General features: G+C 44.4%; 1 protein-coding gene across 1 annotated transcript; it reads right to left on the bottom strand.

The window, feature by feature from the left end:
- Positions 1–609: 609 nt before the first annotated feature.
- Positions 610–22,483, bottom strand: LOC129820995 (probable ribonuclease ZC3H12C). The gene is made up of 6 exons (XM_055878189.1): positions 22,175–22,483; positions 16,118–16,916; positions 15,809–15,948; positions 5,946–6,180; positions 5,715–5,821; positions 610–5,619 (listed from the first exon to the last, which is right to left on the bottom strand). The coding sequence occupies exons 2-6, from the start codon at positions 16,807–16,809 to the stop codon at positions 4,166–4,168; spliced, it is 2,628 nt and encodes an 875-aa protein (XP_055734164.1). The 5' UTR covers positions 16,810–16,916; positions 22,175–22,483; the 3' UTR covers positions 610–4,165.
- Between the last annotated feature and the right edge of the window lie 264 nt (positions 22,484–22,747).

Below are 22,747 nucleotides of genomic sequence, written 5' to 3' on the forward strand. Positions count from 1 at the left end.
GTGTTATCCTTAAATGTCAACCAAAGTACAGTATGTACTATATGTTCCGATCTCTTCTAGATGTCAAATCATTTAAGTGAAACCCATAACTCTAACGTAGTGGTAACCCTTCCAAAGTACATGTGTAGTGTTTTATATAGTGTTGTGGATGACAACACACTAGGTTATTCATTCAACTTCATCACCACAGTAAATGTAACAACTGTTTGATTTTAAATTGAATTTCAGATGTCGGAGTTGATTTATGTACGCATAATCTTCAGACATTCCGTTTAGTATGACAATAATTAAAATAAATAGATATAAAAGTTGTGAAGAATATTTCAGGTAGGCCTATTTGAATTGACATGCAAAAGTGGAGGAAAGTCTAGCATTATCATCATGATGTTGAAATGACAAGCTTCTTATTAAGTGTCATTATCCTGTCATCCCATTCAGTGTAGGCTACAGTACATGTCTTTGACATATGCCACCGAGTGTTGAAATGTCATTATCCCAGGATGATACACACATGCCTCACTAGCATCCTACTTTATCTAAATTAACCTGAGAACAATTTTGGCAGCAAACCCATTCCTTTCCCCCCGAAAAAGACTCATCATCACCACCTTGAAAGCTTGAGTAAGGCTTTATTATTCATAACTCATAAGGAGTCAACATTTTCCATTTGGCCTCAGTTCCCTGAATCAGCAAGTAAGACTGCTACACAGGCCAGAGTATTATAAAGAGTCACGTGCTCTGGGGTTACAGTACTTAAAGCTCATTGTTTTAACATGCGTTGCCCCTCCCCCCATTCACATACAGTACAGTCACTAAGGCAAGAACATCAACATCACATCAGGTCACAGTTCTCCATTTTCCTCCATTACATTTTGGCTTGAAATGACCCATGTTGACCTGTGATGAGAGGATCATCATAATACATATATAACATAGGCTAACCCTCAATCCTTTTGCCAATTGCTTTGGTCCCTGACAGAATACTGCCTCCCAACCTTATTTTTTTGCACTTTTATAAGCATTTATTAGATGTAATAGTTTTATTGTAGCATAAATTATGTTGGGTTTAAAGAACAAGAGGGATGACTATTTAAATAAATTATACATGGTATTTGGAGTGTCTGACAAACTGTTTTTTAAAACCTGAATTGTAGGCCTTGGATACAGACTGACACAATGAAACAAACAGTCAAATACAATAATATACTAATCAGTCAGATGAAATAAAATAAAATGAACCAAATTCCAAAAAAATAAAAAAAATTGGTGGAAGAAATTCAACCAAGTACTGTATACAAAAACCAGCACATATACCACAGGAGGTTGGTGGCACCTAAATTGGGGAGGACGGCCTCGTGGTAATGGCTGGAGCAGTTTAAGTGGAATAGTATCAAACACATGGTTTCCAGGTTTGATGCCATTCCATTTACTCCATCCAGCCATCATTAGGAGCCATCCTCCCCTCAGCAGCCTCCATTGACATACAGTATACATACACTGTCTGCAAACTGAACACAAGTCACCTCATCAAAGGGTGTTTAATTATACCAGAGATGAACAGTAGAGTACAGAAACATCACACAGAGTACAGAAACATCACACAGAATTACAAAAACACCTCTTTAAAAAATCTGAACATGGAAAAATATTAATTTGTTTAACTGAACATGGTTCAGACTATCATCAGATGTGGTTAAAAAAAGCACAATGCCATGTAGAGGCATTTAATACTCTGCCACACACCGGAGCACGCTGGCACATAGTGCCCTGGAAAGGTGCTAGACGTTGCTCAGCTAAAAAAATTAACTTTTGGCTGTTGTCATGATGAGAAACTGGTTCCAGAGACAAAGTACTGTCTTTGTCAAGTTAGCGGTGTTCCACTGATCCTCTGAAGGGATAGCCTTAGTTTGAAGAGAGAGCTGAGAACCACGGTACAGAAATATATTAAGAGAAAGATCATGACCGTCAATAGAGGCTGATGGTGAAGAAATAAATCCTGGCTTCACTGTAAAGCTGACACAGTCACACTCGCATGACTGAGACCACCCAACACAATTTCAGTTAAACAATAATAAAAACAACAACCCACCTTTTCCTGTCGATCAGTGCTATCCGGAATCCTTGGGACATCCCTACCTTAAACCCTCACCCCCAGCCTAACCATTACCTAACCCAAACCTTAACCATTTAAAATGTCAACTTCAATGGGGTAGGGACGTCCCAAGGAACCCGGATATCACATAACTTTTTCTGTCCTCTCTGTATGCTGATCATCAATCACAGTACAGTAGTTTGAATAAATTGCATTTGATGCCCTTTTCTTTCACAAATACTTCTTAAAACACAATTTTTTTAAATCCCAAAATATATACTGAACAACAATAAAACAACATTGGAGGTGGCTTATGGTAGAGAAATGAACATTCAATTATCTGGCAACAGCTCTATTGGACATGCTGCAGTCAACATGCCAATTGCACACTCCCTCAAAACATGAGACATCTGTGGCATTGTGTTGTGACAAAACTGCACATTTTAGTGGCCTTTTATTTTCCGCAGCGAAGTTGTTCCTGTGTAATGATAAAGCTGTTTAATCAGCTTCTTGATATGCCACATCTGGATTATCTTGGCAAAAAATAAATGCTCATTAACAGGGATGTAAACATTTGAGAGAAATATGCTTCTTGTGTGTATGGAAAATATCTGGGATCTTTTATTTCAGCTCATGAAACATGGGATCAATACTTTACATGTTGCGTTTATATTTTTGTTCAGTATATTTTATAACAGTAACAAATGTGACCAATTACGGCACATATACTCAAAATACCTCTTGTATAAATATTCTCATATAAAACAATGATCTGGTTTAAGTTAATAGGATACAATTTGTATCAACGAGGAGAGGCATTCTCTTGTTCACTAAAGTATGTGGTGGTCAGGTTACATTGGCAACACAAGTCCAGTGTTTTGGACTGCTGTGTGTGAGTAAGGCACAGAGGTGTTATTGCCGTACTATTTATTCTATTTACTGAGCGATAGTGACAACTTGCAATGGATTCTAAGCCAGGAGGTAGAGGCTAGAAATACCCTGTCCACAGACTGAAGTTACAGTGCAGCGCTATTTGTCTGTCTGTCTGGATGGTTACACCAGACGTCTTCTCTTGTAATGATACCCTCTTTAACTAAAATACTCTTACTCATAATGAAAATGACAAAGGGACAAATAAATTAACACATTCATACGTAAAAAAACAACAATATAAAAAAAACTGTTTAAACGAACAATGCACCTGCACTAGTCTAAATATCCTCAAGAACCATATTGATATGATTTCAATTGCCAGAATGTTTTTTTGAGGACAAAGAAAAATCATTTAAAAAAGGAAAAGAAAATCAATATCGCAATCTTCTATGCTGTGAAGTAAGTTTTTGGTCTCTCCCCAGAGAGGAACTAGCTCCTGTATGTAAGAGTAAACAATAACCTGGGGTTTTCACATTAACTTTATCAGGCCTTTAACAGTTGGAGTTCCTGCGTTTCACTTCTCTAAATGGGAAATTCATCAAATCTTTCAACAATGATATCAAATTCACCACCTGTTTTAACAATTCTCTGATGAAAAATGACAGGGATAAAATGTCATCAGTGTAGCTTGGACTTATGTATTTGCTTTGTCTTTTAGTTTAAAATGTTTGGAAGTGTAATTTTATGACGACAAACCATACCCTAGATTTGGAATCCCAGAATTCACCCTGTTTTGACACCTCAGGACTTTCCCTAACTCTGAAGCACCCTGAAACACTTGAGCCCCTCTTACCCTATGATGTGATTTCCAAAAATAAAAAAATCATAAATAAATCTATGAAAAGTGCCATTAAAAAAATATAAAAAGCTATAGAAATAATTTAAAATATATTACAAAATAAATAAATTAAAGCAACACATCCCATTCAGAGTCTCCGGAATCCTGACCTTAAGTGCTGAAGGTGTTCTCATACCACACAACATCAATGAACGAGCAGGGCAGTGACATAAAACAATAAGGTTGAAAAAATAACATTTGCTGGAAAAAGACAAAGCATCTTCCCCTGCATCGTAGATGTTTTGGGGAGATTATAGAGTTGAGCACGCCACTTATTTCCTCTGCTACGGTAGTGTCAGTACTCAGTAGCCAGCCTGGGACTTCTCAGCCAGGATGGCTGCAGCCAGCTGCTGGGCGTCCATCACATGGGGGTTCCTCACCATCACCACCCTCACCAGCTCTGGGGGGAAGATGTTACACAGGTTGACAAACACATTCTCCCTCACATCCTGGTATCTGCCCAGGGCAGGGGGCTCCTGGTGCTGGGGGGCCGTGGAGGGGTGGGTAAGAGGTGGAGGATGGGAGGAGGAAAGGGATTGAGGATGGGGAGAGTGTGTCCCCCTGGGCCAGGGCGAGTGCCAGGGTTGTTTGCGGCCCTCAGGCAGGGACTGGAAAGTGAAAGGCTCGTAGCAGGCCTGGGGGGGATGCTGGTAGTGGGGGTCCCATCTGGCCAGTTGCTGCTCCTGTCCTGGCCCAGGGTAGATCCTCCTTGGGTGGACATGGGATTGCTTGTAGAGGCTGTTGTTGTCCTGCCAGGTGGAGCCCCCCAGGTTATGCCCCAGAGGAGAGTTGTGAGAGAGGGAGTGGGGGCTTGAGGTCTGGGATAGAGTTTGGGGAGGGTAGTTCCCAGAACAGCCAGAGTGGCTCCCCACAGACGGTTGCTGAATATGGGGAGGAAGGTAGGAGAGCTGTGCCTTGAAGTGGTGGAGGTAGGAGGGAGGATCCTCCAGGCTGCTTTGAGCATGAGGGTAGCCATGGTGGGAGCCTCCATGGGGGTGCTGGGTCAGACCAGGGGGTGGGTGGTTGGGGTGATGTGGGTAGCAGCTAGGGCAGTGATGGTGGTGGTGATGGGGGTGGGGATAGTGGCACTTGAGGCTGTCATCCAGCAGGGGATCAGGGGAGAAGGAGTCTGAGCTCACGCTGCCCTCGCTGCTGCAGTCAGACACCAGTGAGCCCGTCCGTAGGTCAGCCGGGAACAGCCGATCGGGGCTCCGCGGCACTACCAGGCTTAGGCTGGAGTAGGCCCTCATCAGGGAGTGGTAGCTTAGCTCCGGGGATTCACACGTGGAGTATGACTTTGAGTGACCAAGCCCCGACAGCCCTGGAGCTCTGGAGGAGGTGTTCCCCCAGTCCTGAAGAGAGAAGCCGTGGCTGGAAGGAGGTCCCCCAGGAGCAGAAGCCAAGAGGCTGCTGCTGCAGTTGCTGCTACTGCTGCTGCTACTCCCTCTGCGGGCCTCTGCTTTAGTCCTTCTGCCCAGATGCTCTTCCAGGAGGTCGTTGTAGGGGGGGGCGCAAAGGCTGGGGTCCGACTGCCTCTTTGGGGGAGCTTGGTGGGGGTCTGGGGTCCCGTCTACCCTGGAGCTGCTGGACATGCTGTGACTCTTCACCATCAGAGCCTCACCCACCCTTTTGGAGGAAGAGGTAGAGGATGAAGAGGAGTTCTTGGCACGCAGCTCGTCGGCCACAGCGCGTTGGGGCTGACTGCCTCTCTCAGGGTGGAAGAACTTACACTTGTGGCCGTAAGTGCACTTCTTCCCTAAGGAGAGAATACAGGATGGTTAACTTTCAATTTTGAGGCAAGCCAAAAGAGGCTGAATGAATAATGCATAAGAGAGAATGGCTAGGTGATACCATAGGGACATTGCTGCTTCCTGTGTTCTGGGATAACTGGTCTCTTCCTCAGGAAGTTCTCCAGACTGGGACCATGGCGACCCAGAGGATCATCAGGAGGCATGAACCTGGACACAACCACATATTCGGACACACCATCAGATATCCACATATCAATCCCCTTGGAAAAAACAACTCCAGATACTAATAGTGATAGGCTCTTTGTCCACTGTGTTGGTGGGACTTCCATACTTGTCATTGACGAACGTATACATGAGCAACCGCTCGTCAATGAACTTCTTCCACTCTGGCTTCTCATTGGCCAGGTCCCGGTAGTTGTCGTTAGAGACGATGATGCCGTCGGACTCGTAGGCCAGCTTGACGATGAAGCGGTCGTCATAGCAGACCACCCGGCGGCCCTGGACCCGACGAGAGGGAGTGAACACAAGGATCTTGTCTTTCTCTAGATGCCGCAATATCTCCTGGTCTAGAGAGAGAAGAGAGAGAGCGAGAGAGAGGTATGCATTATGTGACGCAATTGCAGAGGCCAAATTGAGCTCCGTAACACATCGCCATGCGCCTTTCAAATTTTGTAACAATGCGGAGGGCTCTGTACAGCTCCATATAGCTCCCCATTGACATGATTGCTTGACGGTAGGTGGGGGTGGGAGGTCCTGTATAGATACAAACTCACTTCCTTGACACTAAGGTAACCTGCCTAAATGACTACCGACCCGTAGCACTCACGTCTGTAGCCATGAAATGCTTTGAAAGGCTGGTCATGGCTCAGATCAACACCATTATCCCAGAAACCCTAGACCCACTCCAATTTGTATACTACCCCAACAGTCCCACAGATGATGCAATCTCTTTTGCACTCCACACTGACCTTTCCCACCTGGACAAAAGTAACACCTATGTGAGAATTTGTTTTATTGACTACAGCTCAGCGTTCATCACCATAGTGCCCTCAAGGCTCATCACTAAGCTAAGGACCCTGGGACTAAACACTTCCCCCTGCAACTGGATCCTGGACTTCCAGATGGGCCGCCCCCAGGTGGTAAGGGTAAGTAACAACACATCCGCCACGCTGATCCTCAACACAGGGGCCCCTCAGGGGTGCGAGTTCAGTCCCCTCCTGTACTCTCTGTTCACTCATGACTGCATGGCCAAGCACGACTCCAACACCATCATTAAGTTTGCTGATGACACAACAGTTTTAGGCCTGATCACCAACAATGATGAGACAGCCTATAGAGAGGAGGTCAGAGACCTGACTGTGTGGTGCAAGGACAACAACCTCTCCCTCAATGTGATCAAGACAAAGGAGATGATTGTCCACTACAGGAAAAGGAGGACAGAGCACGTCCCCATTCTCATCGACGGGGCTGTAGTGGAGTGGAACAGGTAAAGAATTTCAAGTTCCTTGGCGTCCACATCACCAACAAACTAACATGGTCCAAGCACACCAAGACAGTTGTGAAGAGGGCACAACAAAACCTATTCCCCCTCAGGAGACTGAAAAGGATTTGGCACGGGTCCTCAGATCCTCAAAAGGTTTTACAGCTGCACCATTGAGAGCATCCTGACGGGTTGCATCACTGCCTGGTATTGCAACTGCTCGGCCTCCGACCGCAAGGCACTACAGAGGGTAGGGCGTACGGCCCAGTACATCACTGGGGCCAAGCTTCCTGCCATCCAGGACCATTAAACCAGGCGGTGTCAGAGGAAGGCCCTACAAATTGTCAAAGACTCCAGCCACCCTAGTCATAGACTGTACTTTCTGCTACCGCATGGCAAGCGGTACCGGAGCGCCAAGTCTAGGTCCAAGAGGCTTCTAAACAGCTTCTACCCTCAAGCCATAACACTCCTGAACAGCTAATCAAATGGCTACCCAGACTATTTGCATTGCCCCCCACCACGCTGCTGCTACTCTCTGTTATTATCTATCCATAGCCACTTTAATAACTCTACCTACATGTACATAATTACCTCAGTTACCTTGACACCGGTTCCCCTGCACATTGACACATTGACTCTTTATCGGTACCCCCTGCCCCGCTATTGTTATTTACTGCTGCTCTTTAATTATTTGCTATTCTTATCTCTTACTTTTTTTAGGTATTTTTTAAAATCTGCGTTGTTGGTTAAGGGCTTGTAAGTAAGCATTTCACTAAGGTCTACCTACACCTGTTGTATTCAGCGAATGTGACAAATAACATTTGATTTGATTTGATTCCTTCACAACAGCTCTGCTCTACAAAGCGCAAGAAGTGTGAATGCCCTGACTTCTGCAGAGGCCGTATCACCGTAAATGATGCAAGGCCAATAAAGACGTCAGATTGACCATGCAGCACATTTAATGGTGAGATGTCACATGGTGAGACGTCGAAGCCTCCCACCATTAGCTCTGACAAATTGAAAACCCTAGTCATTGGCGACTCCATTACCCGCAGTATTAGACCCGCAGTAAAGAATTGTCCAGCGATCATACACTGTTTACCAGGTTTCAGGGCTACCGACGTTAAGGCTAGTCTGAAGATGGTGCTGGCTAAAGCTAAAACTGGCGAGTGTAGAGAGTATAGCGATATGGTTATCCACGTCGGCACCAACGATGTTAGGATGAAACAGTCAGAGGTCACCAAGTGCAACATAGCTTCAACCTGTAAATCAGCTAGAAAGATGTGTCGGCATCAAGTAATTGTCTCTGGCCCCCTCTCAGTTAGGGGGAGTGATGAGCTCTACAGCAGAGTCTCACAACTCAATCGCTGGTTGAAAACTGTTTTCTGCCCCTGCCAAAAGATAGAATTTGTAGATAATTGGCCCTCTTTCTGGGACTCACCCACAAACAGGACCAAGTCTGGCCTACTGAGGAGTGACGGTCTCCATCCTAGCTGGAGGGGTGCTCTCATCTTATCTACGAACATAGACAGGGATCTAACTCCCCTAGCTCCATAATGAGATAGGGCACAGGCCAAGCAACAGGCTCTTAGCCAGCTTGCCAGCTTAGTGGAGTCTGCCACGAGCACAGTCAGTGTAGTCAGCTCAGCTATCCCCATTGAGACCGTGTCTGTGCCTCAATTTAGGTTGGGCAAAACTAAACGTGGCAGTGTTCGCTCTAGCAATCTCACTGGAATAAAGACCTCCTCCATTCCTGTCATTATTGAAAGAGATTGTGATACATTATCTCACATCTCAAAATAGGGCTACTTAATGTTTGATCCCTCACGTCCAAGGCAGTTATAGTCAATGAACTCATCACTGATCATAATCTTGATGTGATTGGCCTAACTGAAACATGGCATAAGCCTGATGAATTTACTGTGTTAAATGAGGCCTCTCCTCCTGGTTACACTAGTGACCATATCCTCCGCACTTCCCGCAAAAGCGGATGTGTTGCTAACATTTACGATAGCAAATTTCACTTCCCCCCCATAAAATGACTGTATACAGCGTTCTTCACTGAGTTCCCTGAATTCCCATCGGACCTTGTAGTCATGGCAGATAATATTCCAATTTTTGGTGACTTTGATCTTCACATGGAAAAGCCCACAGACCCACTCCAATAGGCTTTCGGAGCCATCATCGTGTGGGTTTTGTCCAACATGTCTACGGTCCTACTCACTGCCACAGTCATACTCTGGACCTAGTTTTGTCCCGTGGAATAAATATTGTGGATCTTAATGTTTTTCCTCATAATCCTGGACTATCGGACCACCATTTATTACGTTTGCAATCGCAACAAATAATCTGCTCAGACCCCAACCAAGGGTCATCAAAAGCCGTGCTATATATTCTCGAACAACCCAAAGATTCCTAAATGCCCTTCCAGACTCCATCCACCTACCCAAAGACGTAAAAAGACATACAAAGAATACAAAAATCGGTTAACCACCTAACTGAGGAGCTAAATTTAACCTTGTGTAATACCCTAGATGCAGTTGCACCACAAAAAAACTGAAAACATTTGTCATAAGAAACTAGCTCCCTGGTATACAGAAAATACCCAAGCCCTGAAGCCAGCTTCCAGAAAATTGGAATGGAAATGGCACTACACCAAACTGGAAGTCTTCCGATTAGCTTGGAAAAACAGTACCGTGCAGGAGCGAAGAGCCCTCACTGCCGCTCGATCATCCTATTTTTCCAAATGAATTGAGCAGAAGAAGAACAATTCAACATTTATTTTTGATACTGTCGCAAAGCTAACTAAAAAGCAGCATTCCCCAAGAGAGGATGGCTTTCAGTTCAGCAGTGATAAATTCATGAACTTCTTTGACGAAAAGATCATGATCATTAGAAAGCAAATTACGGACTCCTCTTTAAATCTGCGTATTTTTCCAAAGCTCAGTTGTCCTGAGTCTGCACAACACTGCCAGGGCCTAGGATCAAGGGAGACACTCAAGTTTTTTAATAATATATCTCTTGAGACATTGATGAAAATAGGTATGGCCTCTAAACCTTTAAGCTGCATACTGGACTCTTTCCAACTAAACTACTGAACTACTAAACTAAACTACTATTCCAACTAAACTACCAACTAAACTACTAAACTAAAGAGCTGCTTCCTGTGCATGGCCCTCCAATGTTGAACATAATGAATGACTCCATATCCACCGAATGTGTACCAAACTCACTAAAAGTGGCAGTAATACCGGCCGCGACCGGGAGGTCCGTGGGGCGACGCACAATTGGCCTAGCGTCGTCCGGGTTAGGGAGGGTTTGGCCGGTAGGGATATCCTTGTCTCATCGCGCACCAGCAACTCCTGTGGCGGGCTGGGAGCAGTGCGCGCTAACCAAGGGAGCCAGGTGCACAGTGTTTCCTCCGACACATTGGTGCGGCTGGCTTCCGGGTTGGAGGCGCGCTGTGTTAAGAAGCAGTGCGGCTTGGTTGGGTTGTGCTTCGGAGGACGCATGGCTTTTGACCTTCGTCTCTCCCGAGCCCGTACGGGAGTTGTAGCGATGAGACAAGATAGTAATTACTAACAATTGGATACCACGAAAATTGGGGAGAAAAGGGGGTAAAAGTAAAATTAAAATAAATAAATAAAAATTGGCAGTAATATAAACCTCTCTTGAAAAAGCCAAACCTTGACCCAGAAAATATAAAAAACTATCGGCCTACATCGAATCTCCCATTCCTCTCAAAACGTTTTGAAAAAATGTTGTACAGCAATTCACTGCCTTCCTGAAGGCAAACCATGTATATGAAACACTTCAGTTTGGTTTTAGACCCCATCATAGCACTGAGATTGCACTAGTAAAGGTGTTAAATTACCTTTTAATGGCATCAGACCAAGGCTCTGCATCTGTCCTCGTGCTCCTGGACCGCAGTGCTGCTTTTGATACCATCGATCACCACGTTCTTTTGGAGAGATTGGAAACCCAAATTGGTCTACACGGACATGTTTTGGCCCGGTTTAGATCTTATCTGTCAGAAAGATATCAGTTTGTCTCTGTGGATGGTATGTCCTCTGACAATTAAATTTCATTAAAACATGGCGAAGCCCCAACATTTCCCTCCCTGGAAGACTGTGTTTCAGACATAAGGAAGTGGATTGCGGCAAATGTTTTACTTTTAAACTCGGAGAAAACAAAGATGCTAGTTCTAGGTCTCAAGAAACAAAAATATATTCTGTTGGCTCTGACAACTAATCTTGATGGTTGTACAGTTGTCTCAAATAAAAGGACCTCAGCTTTACTCTGGACCCTGATCTCTCTTTTGACGAACATATCAAGACTGTTTCAAGGTCAGCTTTTTTCCATCTACATAACATTACAAAAATCTGAAACTTTCTGTCCAAAAATGAAGCAGAAAAAAAAATGAAGCAGAAAATTTCATCCACGCTTTTGTCACTTCTAGATTAGACAATTAGACTCAACTTTCCGTCTACCTGGACAAAGCACTAAAAACACTTCAGTTAGTGCTAAACAACACTCCTTCCGTGGCCTCCAACTTCTCTTAAATGCTCGTATAACAAAATGCATGGTCTTCAACCGATCGCTGCCCACACCCGCCCGCCCGAACAGCATCACTTCTCTGGACGGTTCTGACTTAGGATATGTGGACAACTACAAATACCTAGGTGTCTGGCTAGACTGTAAACTCTCCTTCCAGACTCACATTATGCATCTCCAATCCAAAGTTAAATCTAGAATCAGCTTTCTTTTTCGAAACAAAGCCCCCTTCACTCATGCTGCCAAACGTACCCTCGTAAAACTGACTATCCTACCAATCCTTGACTTCAGCGATGTCATTTACAAAATAGCCTCCAACACTCTACTCAGCAAATTGGATGCAGTCTATCACAGTGCCATCCATTTTGTCACCAAAGCCCCACATACTACACACCACTGCAACCTGTATGCTCTCGTTGGCTGGTCCTCGCTACATATTCGTCGCCAAACCCACTGGCTCCAGGTCATCTATAGGTCCTTGCTAGGTAAAGCTCCGCCTTATCTCAGCTCACTGGTCACCATAGCAACTCCCACCCATAGCATGCGCTCAAGCAGATATATTTCACTGGTCATCCCCAAAGCCAACACTTCCTTTGGCCGCCTTTCCTTCCAGTTCTCTGCTGCCAATGACTGGAACGAATTGCAAAAATCACTGAAGTTGGAGACTTATATCTCCCTCACTAACTTTAAGCGTCAGCTGTCAGAGCAGCTTACCGATCGCTGCAGCTGTACACAGCCCATCTGTAAATAGCCCATCCAACCAACTACCTACCTCATCCCCATATTTTTTTTTTTTCTGCTCTTTTGCACACCAGTATTTCTACTTGCACATCCTCATCTGCACATATCACTCCAGTCTAAATTGCTCAATTGTAATTACTTCGCCACTATCGGCCTATTTATTGCCTTAGCTCCTTACTTAATTTACACAAGCTGTATACAGATTTTTCTATTGTTATATCCATGTGAGAGACGCAGACTCAGTCTCAACCTTTAGGTCTTTATTGAAGACTCATCTCTTTAGTAGGTGCTATGATTGAGTGTAGTCTGGACCAGGGGTGTGAAGGTGAACGGAAAGGCACTGGAGCGACAAACCTCCCTTGCTGTCTACCTGGCCGGTTCCCCTCTCTCCACTGGGATTTTCTGCCTCTAACCCTATTACGGTGGCTGAGTCACTGATGACTCCTTGCTTTCCCCAGTCCACCCCAGTCCACCTGCTGTTGCTCCAGTTTCAACTGTTCTGCCTGCGGCTAAGGAACCCTGATCTGTTCACCGGACGTGCTACCTTGTCCCGGACCTGTTGTTTTCGACTCTCTCTCTCTACTGCACCTGCTGTCTCTAACTCTGAATTATCTGCTACGAAAAGCCAACTGACATTTACTCTTGAGGTGCTGTCCTGTTGCACCCTCTACAACCACTGTGATTATTATTATTTGACCCTGCTGGTCATCTATGAACGTTTGAACATCTTGGCCATGTACTTTTATAATCTCCACCCGGCACAGCCAGAAGAGGACTGGCCACCCCTCAGAGCCTGGTTCCTTTCTAGGTTTCTTCCTGGGTTCCTGCCTTTCTAGGGAGTTTTTCCTAGTCACCGTGCTTCTACATCTGCATTGCTTGCTGTTTGGGGTTTCAGGCTGGATTTCTGTATAGCACTTATGACATCGGCTGATGTAAAAAGGGCTTTATAAATAAATTTGATTGATTGATTGAACTTATACAGTATAAGATAAACTCAGAACTTAGGTGCAGAAATTGACTATGGCTTCAGACTTTTAGTCTGGAGAGACATGTAAAAACCAATGAATTAAGATGGCGCCGACAGAGAGTGCTGCCTCGCTTCTAGTCCTTTGGAAACTTTGCAGTACACTCGCAATAACATCTGCTAACTATGTGAATGTGACCAATAACATTTATTTTGATTTGATTTGAATTCATGAACAAAGCCACCCAGCGTTTGTTTGTGATTCTTCTCTGATGAAACATTTAAATGTCAAGTAGCCTAACACCAGGGCTCGGCTTGTGCCTATAGAGAATGTAAAAGTACGCAATTCCCACGTATATGAAAAAAGCAATGATATCGGTAAAATGTTAGACAAGTCTATAACAGTCTAAAGTGGCTTCAGGTTTGTCCTTGAATTGGTGTGACATTAAGAAATGTCCTCTATAGTGGACACCCAGATGCCACAATGATGTTTTTCACCTACTGTACCCATTGACTGTAATGTACAGTAGTGGCCAAAAGTTTTGAGAATGACACAAATACTAATTTCCACAAAGTTTGCTGCTTCATTGTCTTTAGATATTTTTGTCAGATGTTACTATGGAATACTGAAGTATAATTACAAGCATTTCATAAGTGTTAAAGGCTTTTATTGACAATTACATGAAGTTGATGCAAAGAGTCAATATTTGCAGTGTTGATCCTTCTTTTTCAAGACCTCTGCAATCCGCCCTGGCATGCTGTCAATTAACTTCTGGGCCACATCCTGACTAATGGCAGCCCATTCTTGCATAATCAATGCTTGGAGGTTGTCAGAATTTGTGGGGTTTTGTTTGTCCACCCGCCTCTTGAGGATTGACCACAAGTCCATGGACCCAAAATATTGATGTTTTGTTCCCCGAGCCACTTAGCTATCACTTTTGCCTTATGGCAAGGTGCTCCATCATGCTGGAAAAGGCATTGTTCGTCACCAAATTGTTCTTGGATGGTTGGGAGAAGTTGCTCTCGGAGGATATGTTGGTACCATTCTTTATTCATGGCTGTGTTCTTAGGCCAAATTATGAGTGAGCCCACTCCCTTGGCTGAGAAGCAACCCCACACATGAATGGTCTCAGGATGCTTTACTGTTGGCATGACACAGGACTGATGGTAGTGCTCACTTTGTCTTCTCCGGACAAGCTTTTTTCCGGATGCCCCAAACAATTGAAAAGGGGATTCATCAGAGAAAATAACTTTACCCCAGTCCTCAGCAGTCCAATCCGTGTACCTTTTGCAGAATATCAGTCTGTCCCTGATGTTTTTCCTGGAGAGAAGTGGCTTCTTTGCTGCCCTTCTTGACACCAGGCCATCCTCCAAAAGTCTTCGCCTCACTATGTGTGCAGATGCACTCACACCTGCCTGCTGCCATTCCTGAGCAAGCTCTGTTCTGGTGGTGCCCCGATCCCGCAGCTGAATCAACTTTAGGAGACGGTCCTGGCGCTTGCTGGACTTTCTTGGGCACCCTGAAGCCTTCTTCACAACAATTAAACCACTCTCCTTGAATTTCTTGATGATCCGATAAATTGTTGATATAGGTGCAATCTTACTGCAGCAATATCCTTGCCTGTGAAGCCCTTTTTGTGGAAAACAATTATGACGGCACGTGTTTCCTTGCAGGTAACCACGGTTGACAGAGGAAGAACAATGATTCCAAGCACCACCCTCCTTTTGAAGCTTCCAGTCTGTTATTCAAACTCAATCAGCATGACAGAGTGATCTCCAGCCTTGTCCTCGTCAACACTCACACCTGTGTTAATGAGAGAATCACTGACATGATGTCAGCTTGTCCTTTTCTGGCAGGGCTGAAATGCAGTGGAAATGTTTTTTTGGGATTCAGTTCATTTGCATGGCAAAGAGGGACTTTGCAATTAATTGCAATTCATCTAGTTACTCTTTATAACATTCTGTTGTATATGCAAATTTCCATCATACAAACTGAGGCAGCAGACTGTGAAAATTAATATTTATGTAATTCTCAAAACTTTTGGCCACGACTGTACATGTTTTCATTTTTAAATCCTAATGACCACTACAGAGGACAATTTTTGCACTTACCATAAAATATAATTAACAATATTTTTTCGAAACACATTTTTGGTAACGTGTTTTTTTCCCACCCCAAACACTTATGTTATGTAAAAAAAAAAGTTTAAAAAAGCTCAGGAGGACAGACTTTTTCAGGTTTTTTTAAGGGTTAATGACCTGAGATTTGAGCATCCTCAATTACCTAAAATGTGTTATTGGTGTTTACTGTCCTTTGACCTTAAAGGGAAGACACAAATGTTGGGAGAAAGAGGTGATTTAAAACAGGAGTGAGGGTGGAGTTTAATCAAAATAAGGTGGGGATTTGGTGGAGAGTTATGGAATGTTGGCGGTGCACGTGGAAATGCTGGTTAACCTGTGATGAGGGTGTCCGGTCTGGACTGTTCCTTTCTCCAGGCGGGAACAAACACAGTGATGTCACGGTGACCACGCTCCAGGAACCAATCAACAGCCAGCTGGATGCCGTGACAGGAGAACACTTCCTTATTCCCATGGCTGTGGAAAAACATACACAAATTCATGGTCATGAAATTCTTGGTGTCTTCGATTATTTCTATAATAAAATGGATTAAAGATTAGAAGAGCTAGTGGATGAGGTTTTTCAGAGTGAAAAGGAACCTGAGTCAAGTGTTTCTGAATAGAGCAGCAATTTGTGTTGACTCACCTCATGGCTACATTACTCCCATCCACCACCACAGGTCTGATGTTCTCCTTGTCATCCAACAGCAGCTGGGAGGAGCAGTCCAGCCTGCAGGAGTCCAGAGAGGAGGAGGATAAGGAGGAGGAGGAGGGCAAGTGGGAGGTGGCCGACCCCCCAGCCTGATCCGTCTCTGACTTGGTGCCCAGTTTGACCAGTTCTCCCAGTATGTCATTAATGAGGGCGTCAGGCCCTAGCTTCCGCACAACCAGCAGAACCAGCTCCTCAGAGTAGCCCAGCTTCAGGGCAAACTCCATCTTGGAGCGGTACTCTGTGAAGGGGTTGGTAGAGTGTTTTGGGTCCCTAGAATGGGGGCTCTGTGCCAGGCCCTGCCTAGCAGGGTGACAGGGGTGCGGGTGGGTGGTATGAGCGTCAGAACCAGAGCCATGTTGGACCCCCCGCTCATCCTCGCTGTCCGACGCAGCACTCTCTTCAGAGGAGTTACTACAACTACTACTACTGCTGATGCTGCTACTACTGACACTGCTATGGGTGCCTCCTACCTCCGTCTCGTCCCCCTCCAAGGCTCCTGAGTGTGTGCCGACTGTGGCACTCAAGCTGGCCTGGCGGTCGGTGCCTTCCACGTGGAGGTAGTCCAAATCCAGCCCCAGGTTGAGGATGTGGTCTGTTTCATCCTCCAGATGGTCCTTCAGGCCCATGAAGCCGTCTCATACATCCAGTATCTAACACCGGACCTCTGACCCCGGACGACTCCAATGTCACTGCTGCTGACGGGCTGCTCTCTGACCAATCCTGAGACGGAAGCCTGGGGGAGAGGGAGGGGCATTGGTCAGACTGGTTTCCTCCCGTAAATCTGGGGAATTTTCAAAACTTTTCTATCTGAACCTTTTGTAATGTTACAATGAAACCCCAAGTGATTTGACTCCTATTTCCTAACTTGTTGAGATACTTTATAGCAGCCAGATTAAATCACTGGGCCCAGCCCTCCCTTTCAACACCCATGCTGCAGGCGGTAGGTAACATTAAAGAGCTCTAATTGAGTAACCTGAGCTGTAGTAGAGCTTATTAAGGGTTAGGCTGAATGACACACCAAATGGATTTCCAAAAGGGCAGGTTCAAAACCGTCATTTACATCATTCACTTCAACTGATTTGCATTTTAGCAGCGATGAGATCAGCAGTCAAAGAAGCTCTCAATCAACATCGCTGTTAACAACACACCGTGCTAAGAAACACAAACCTGGCGTAATTGACACTCAATAACATACCCTACATTGCACCTACACCCATACAGGAGAATGCAAGATGGTATTTTTTTGACATGATTTAAAGGGAACTCTTTACATCCACCACCTGATGTTCAAATTAGGATCAGTGGTCGTGTGCAGCCCTGGCTGGGGTTTGTGATTAGCTGAAACAAAGAAAGACCTGTTCTAATGGGCCAGCCTCCTAATTGCTCAGTGACCCCTTTAAAAGGGACACGTATTACAGCATCATCTGAGCACGGTGACACACTAATCTAGGGACCCAGGGCAACCTGGACCCAGGGGTATACGTAATATAATAAACGATTAGGGTTAGGAGTTAAGGTTAGGGTTAAGGTTAGGAGTTAGGTTAAAGAGTTAAAGTTAGGGCAAGGGTTAGCTAACATGCAAATTGTTGCAAATTAGCTAAAAAATAGTAAGTAGTTGCACAGTTGCTAATTAGCTAAAATGCTAAAGTTGTCAGTGATGAGATTTGAACACGGAATCATTGGGTTGCTAGACGTTTGCATTATACTATTATTTCATCAATGTGCACAAGCAGTTGTCCTATAGCCCTGTATTTACACCAGACCACTGCACATCAAACTTAAGGGAATGTCTGGAGTGATATTTGAGTGTGTTTAAGTGTATGTGGGGAGTGATATATATGAGTATGTATAAGTAGTTGTGTGGAGTGATATATGAGTGTGTATAAGTGTGTGTGTGTGGAGTGATATATGAGTGGTTATAAATGTGTGTGAAGTGATTTATGAGTGTGTATACGTCTGTGTGTTTCTGCATGTATAAGTAGGGTAAAGGTGGGATCTCATTACCGGAAAAAAGGCCTCCTAATGACCTGCCTCTCAGTGTCCAAGCTGCTGCCCCATTGTGGGTCGCTATGAATGCCACAAGATGGCTGAAATAATTTAGTCCTGCAACAACAAAAGGGGCACAAACAAAGAAAGAGAGAGAGAGAGAGAGAGAGAGAGAGAGAGAGAGAGTGTGTGTGTGTGTGTGTGTGTGTGTGTGTGTGTGTGTGTGTGTGTGTGTGTGTGTGTGTGTGTGTGTGTGTGTGTGTGTGTGTGTGTGTGTGTGTGTGTGTGTGTGTGTGTGTGTGTGTGTGTGTGTGTGTGTGTGTGGGAGGGAGGGTGATATGGGGGGGCTAAAGTGTGTCTGGCTTGCCGTCCCCAAACAAAGCCGCTGCCATCCCAATCTGGACTCCTCCGACAGAGCATTGTTCCACAGCGGCGTGCGGTGTGCACAGACAGAGGATGGGGCTATTCAAACACACACACACACACACACACATCACATACACACACCACGTACGCACACCCATACAATTACCCCGTCAGAATCAGAACAGACGTACTTGTGCGGGCCTGAGTCACTGCTCACCAGATGGAATCCGCAAGTGTTTAAACATGATAAGACACACTACACACACACCTACACGAACACACTCACCAACACACACACACCAACACTACACACACACACACACACACACACACACACACACACACACACACACACACACACACACACACACACACACACACACACACACACACACACACACACACACACCAACACCAACACTACAAACACACCAACACGAACACACACACCAACATGAACACACACACACCAGCACTACACACTCACCAACACGAACACACACACCAACATGAACACACACACCAACATGAACACACACACACACCAGCACTACACACACACACAAACACAAACACATACACCAGCACTGCACACACACCAACACGAACACACACACCAACACGAACACACACACCAACATGAACACACACACACACCAGCACTACACACACACACACACACACACACACACACACACACACACACACACACACACACACACACACACACACACACACACACACACACACACACACACACACACCAACACCAACACTACAAACACACCAACACGAACACACACACCAACATGAACACACACCAGCACCACACACACACCAACACGAACACACACACCAACACGAACACACACACCAACATGAACACACACACACCAGCACTACACACACCAACATGATCACACTCACACTCACCAACACGAACACACACACCAACACTACACACACACCAACACTACACACACCCTTATTATCTCTCTCTTTAAACACAAACACACAACCTTCAAATTTTACCCAAACAATCTTTCAAACAAACACAGACACCATTAAAATCTTCCACAAGCAGTGGATACTGAGGTCAGATTATTTCCATGTTTCTACACATCATAGATATACTCATTCTCCCCATGAAGAGGAGTAGTACAGTGCAGTGCTCAGTCCATTGATGGTACTGTAGTCAGATGTAAAGGACCAAGGCTGAATAGACACTGAATTGAAATTACAATGTAGAAAGGTCCAAGGCTTTGAGATCAGATCAATGAATGCCCAAGGTCCTTTGACTCATTTATAGAGGACTGTGTCCATTCCTTCTTTATTTTACTTCTTTATGTGATGACTTAAGAGTAATATTGTTTTATTAAACGCAACAACAGAAACCAGACCTATGCTATATTAGAGATGAAGAGAAACTTGAATGGCTATTTAGAAAATAAGTGAGCCTGGTTGCACATTTTATTTTGCAAACAATAACCACAGGCACTAGCAGTCCTAGAAACTCCACAACTGCTCTCCCCTCTGCGCTGCCTCAGTCTCCAGCAAAGATGAGTGGAACTAAATGTAAAGCTAGACTTCCAGCTGGAGAGAGATACAAATAAAGACAAAGAATGATATGGAAAAATGGAAATATAGGGCAAGCTAGATCTAGACATGTAGATAGAGACAGAGATGGAAGTGGGCGTTAAGGTCCTACTACAGTGAGCAGATGCTGCAGCCTCCTCCTCAGTGTTCGAGCCTGCTGTACCTGGGGCTGGGGGAGAGAGTTAGCCCCCTTAGGCCCTGCTATCTCCCCTGGGGCTGGGGCAGACCTGACCTGTTCCCCTCAGAATGCTGAGCCATGACACTCTGAAGTCTGCACTGAGCCAGGGACAAACAAAGGGAGGTAAGAGGAGTGAAAGAGAGGGGGGAGGAGGGACAGGGGGAGTGTATAGGCAGCAGGGGCAACAGATGCCTACTGAAACCACAGGGGACCACGGAAACTGGCGCTCAGTAAAGGCTGATACATATCACCACTGTCATGTGACCCGGTAATGGACCTCACTTTCACCCCTCAGCACAGACATGAACACAAATTTCCATTTGCTCAGTCGTTCACTCACTTTATATTCTGCCCCCCCCCCCATCTCTCTCTCTTGCTCTTGCTTCTCTTTCTCGCTTTCCTACTTAAATTAAATTAAATGGGGCTTTATTGGCATAGGAACATTGCCAAAGCAAGTGAAATAAACAATAAACAAAAGTGATTTTTTTTAAATATTAAAATTTAACAGTAAATATTACACTCAAAAAGACATTTCATGTGTTATATTATCAGCTATATACAGTGTTTTAGCAATGTGCAAATACTTCTAGTATGAATAGTAGAGGAAGATAAATAAACAGATAAATATTGGTGTTATTTACAATGTTGTTTGTGCTCAACTGGTTGCCCCTTTCTCATGGCAATGGGCCACAAATCTTACTGCTGTGATTGCACACTGCGGTATTTCGCCTGACAGATAGATATGCGAGTTTATCAGTGTTTGATTTGTTTTAAAATTCTTTGTGGGTCTGTGTGATCTGTGGCAGGAGGTTAGGAAGTGCAGCTCAGTTTCCACCTCATATTGTGGGCAGTGTGCACATAGTCTGTCTTCTCTTGAGAGCCAGGTCTGCCTATGGCGGCCTCTATGAAATAACAACGCTCACTGTGTCTGTACATAGCGACAGTGGACAGGTTGTCTCTCTCTCTTAGACAAAATATTCACTGTATCATAGGCTACTGTATGTGAAAGTATGTTTTATTTTCATTGGCAGCAATCCCTGACCTGTCTTTCCCTGTCATTGAACATGAAGACTGGTGACTCTGAAAGCGCCTGTCTACATGGATTGAACAATTCGATCTTTCAAACATAACTGTATCTTTAGCCCAAAGGTGAAATTAAAAGCTTCAACACTAACACACTCCATGTTGTATTGTCTACTCCAACACTGTTTTATGGGTTAGTGCTATCCGGGATCCTTGGGTCATCCATACCCATAACCCTTACCTAACACTAACCTTAACCATTTTAAATGTAAACTTCAATGGGGTAGGGATTCCCTGGTTGCTATGTTCCGAGTATAAACATTATAATATAGGCCATTTAGAAGACGCTTTTATCCAAAGCAACTTACAGTCATGCATTTTACATATGGGAGGCCCCTGGAATCAAACCCATAACCCTGGTGGTGCAAGCACCCTGCTCTACCAACTGAGCTACAGAGGACCACATAGCAAAATTCAGGACAATTAGCATCTTACATCTTTACTGTTTTATTGATAGTATACCGGTAGTATTAAGTGTAGTCTATTTATCAATTAATTTATCATAGATATCAAATGAATAAATAATCAAACTGGGATAAAGCTTATCTATCATTAGATTTATTTAAGATTGTTTCCCACCAAGAATTCAGAAAATAAAAACACTTAATCAAACACTTCAATTAAATCACATAATCAATGAAAATGAACCATTGTGCACTAAACTGTGCAACGGTCAGGACCAGACAGAGAAACATTTGACTTCAGATGTAGTTTTTACACCTGTTGTAACTATAAAAGGAACGTATATATCTGCCTATACAAATGTTTATCAAAAGACTTACCACAGGCTTCAAGGAAGAAAAAAAAACAGCAACACAAATACAGAAGGAACTGCTAAAGATATGCTCCGGACAGAATAGCTTTGGTCATTCCTGCATGCCAGAAGGACTTTTTCAGCTTTTTCAAATTTTCTCAAATGTTTGTACATACAAATCCAGGTTCTATGTATCCAGAAGAGAATGAATAAAGTGACAAAAAATCCAAAGGGAGGTGTAGTGAATCAAGCTTCCTTGTAGCACAGTGGTCTAAACTCAACTCAACTCAATGCCTTTTTAGGTTTGGTAGTGCTGCAGTCTGGTCCCAAGGCAGGAGGGTTGAACAATGTGAGTGTGAACAGATGGAGCTGCAGTGTCTACCATTCATTTCCCCATTACACACAGTCTGCCTAGTGACCAATAAGAGCACAGCAGTGACCACCATCAAGCCGTCTAATCCGGCACACATTTATTCACACACGCAAACACACACACACACACACACACACACACACACACACACACACACACACACACACACACACACACACACACACACACACACACACACACACACACACACACACACACACACACACA

The sequence above is a fragment of the Salvelinus fontinalis genome, chromosome 23 (assembly GCF_029448725.1).
Source record: "Salvelinus fontinalis isolate EN_2023a chromosome 23, ASM2944872v1, whole genome shotgun sequence".
Classification (NCBI taxonomy): Eukaryota; Metazoa; Chordata; class Actinopteri; order Salmoniformes; family Salmonidae; genus Salvelinus; species Salvelinus fontinalis.

Excerpts from the sequence above, each read along its gene's own strand:
- LOC129820995 (XM_055878189.1), bottom strand. The coding sequence starts at position 16,809 with ATGGGCCTGAAGGACCATCTGGAGGATGAAACAGACCACATCCTCAAC. Across the intron at positions 6,181-15,808 it reads ACCGGACACCCTCATCACAG|ACCAGGAGATATTGCGGCAT; the intron begins GTTAACCAGCAT and ends TTCTCTCTCTAG. Across the intron at positions 5,620-5,714 it reads GAAGCAGCAATGTCCCTATG|GGAAGAAGTGCACTTACGGC; the intron begins GTATCACCTAGC and ends TTCTCTCCTTAG.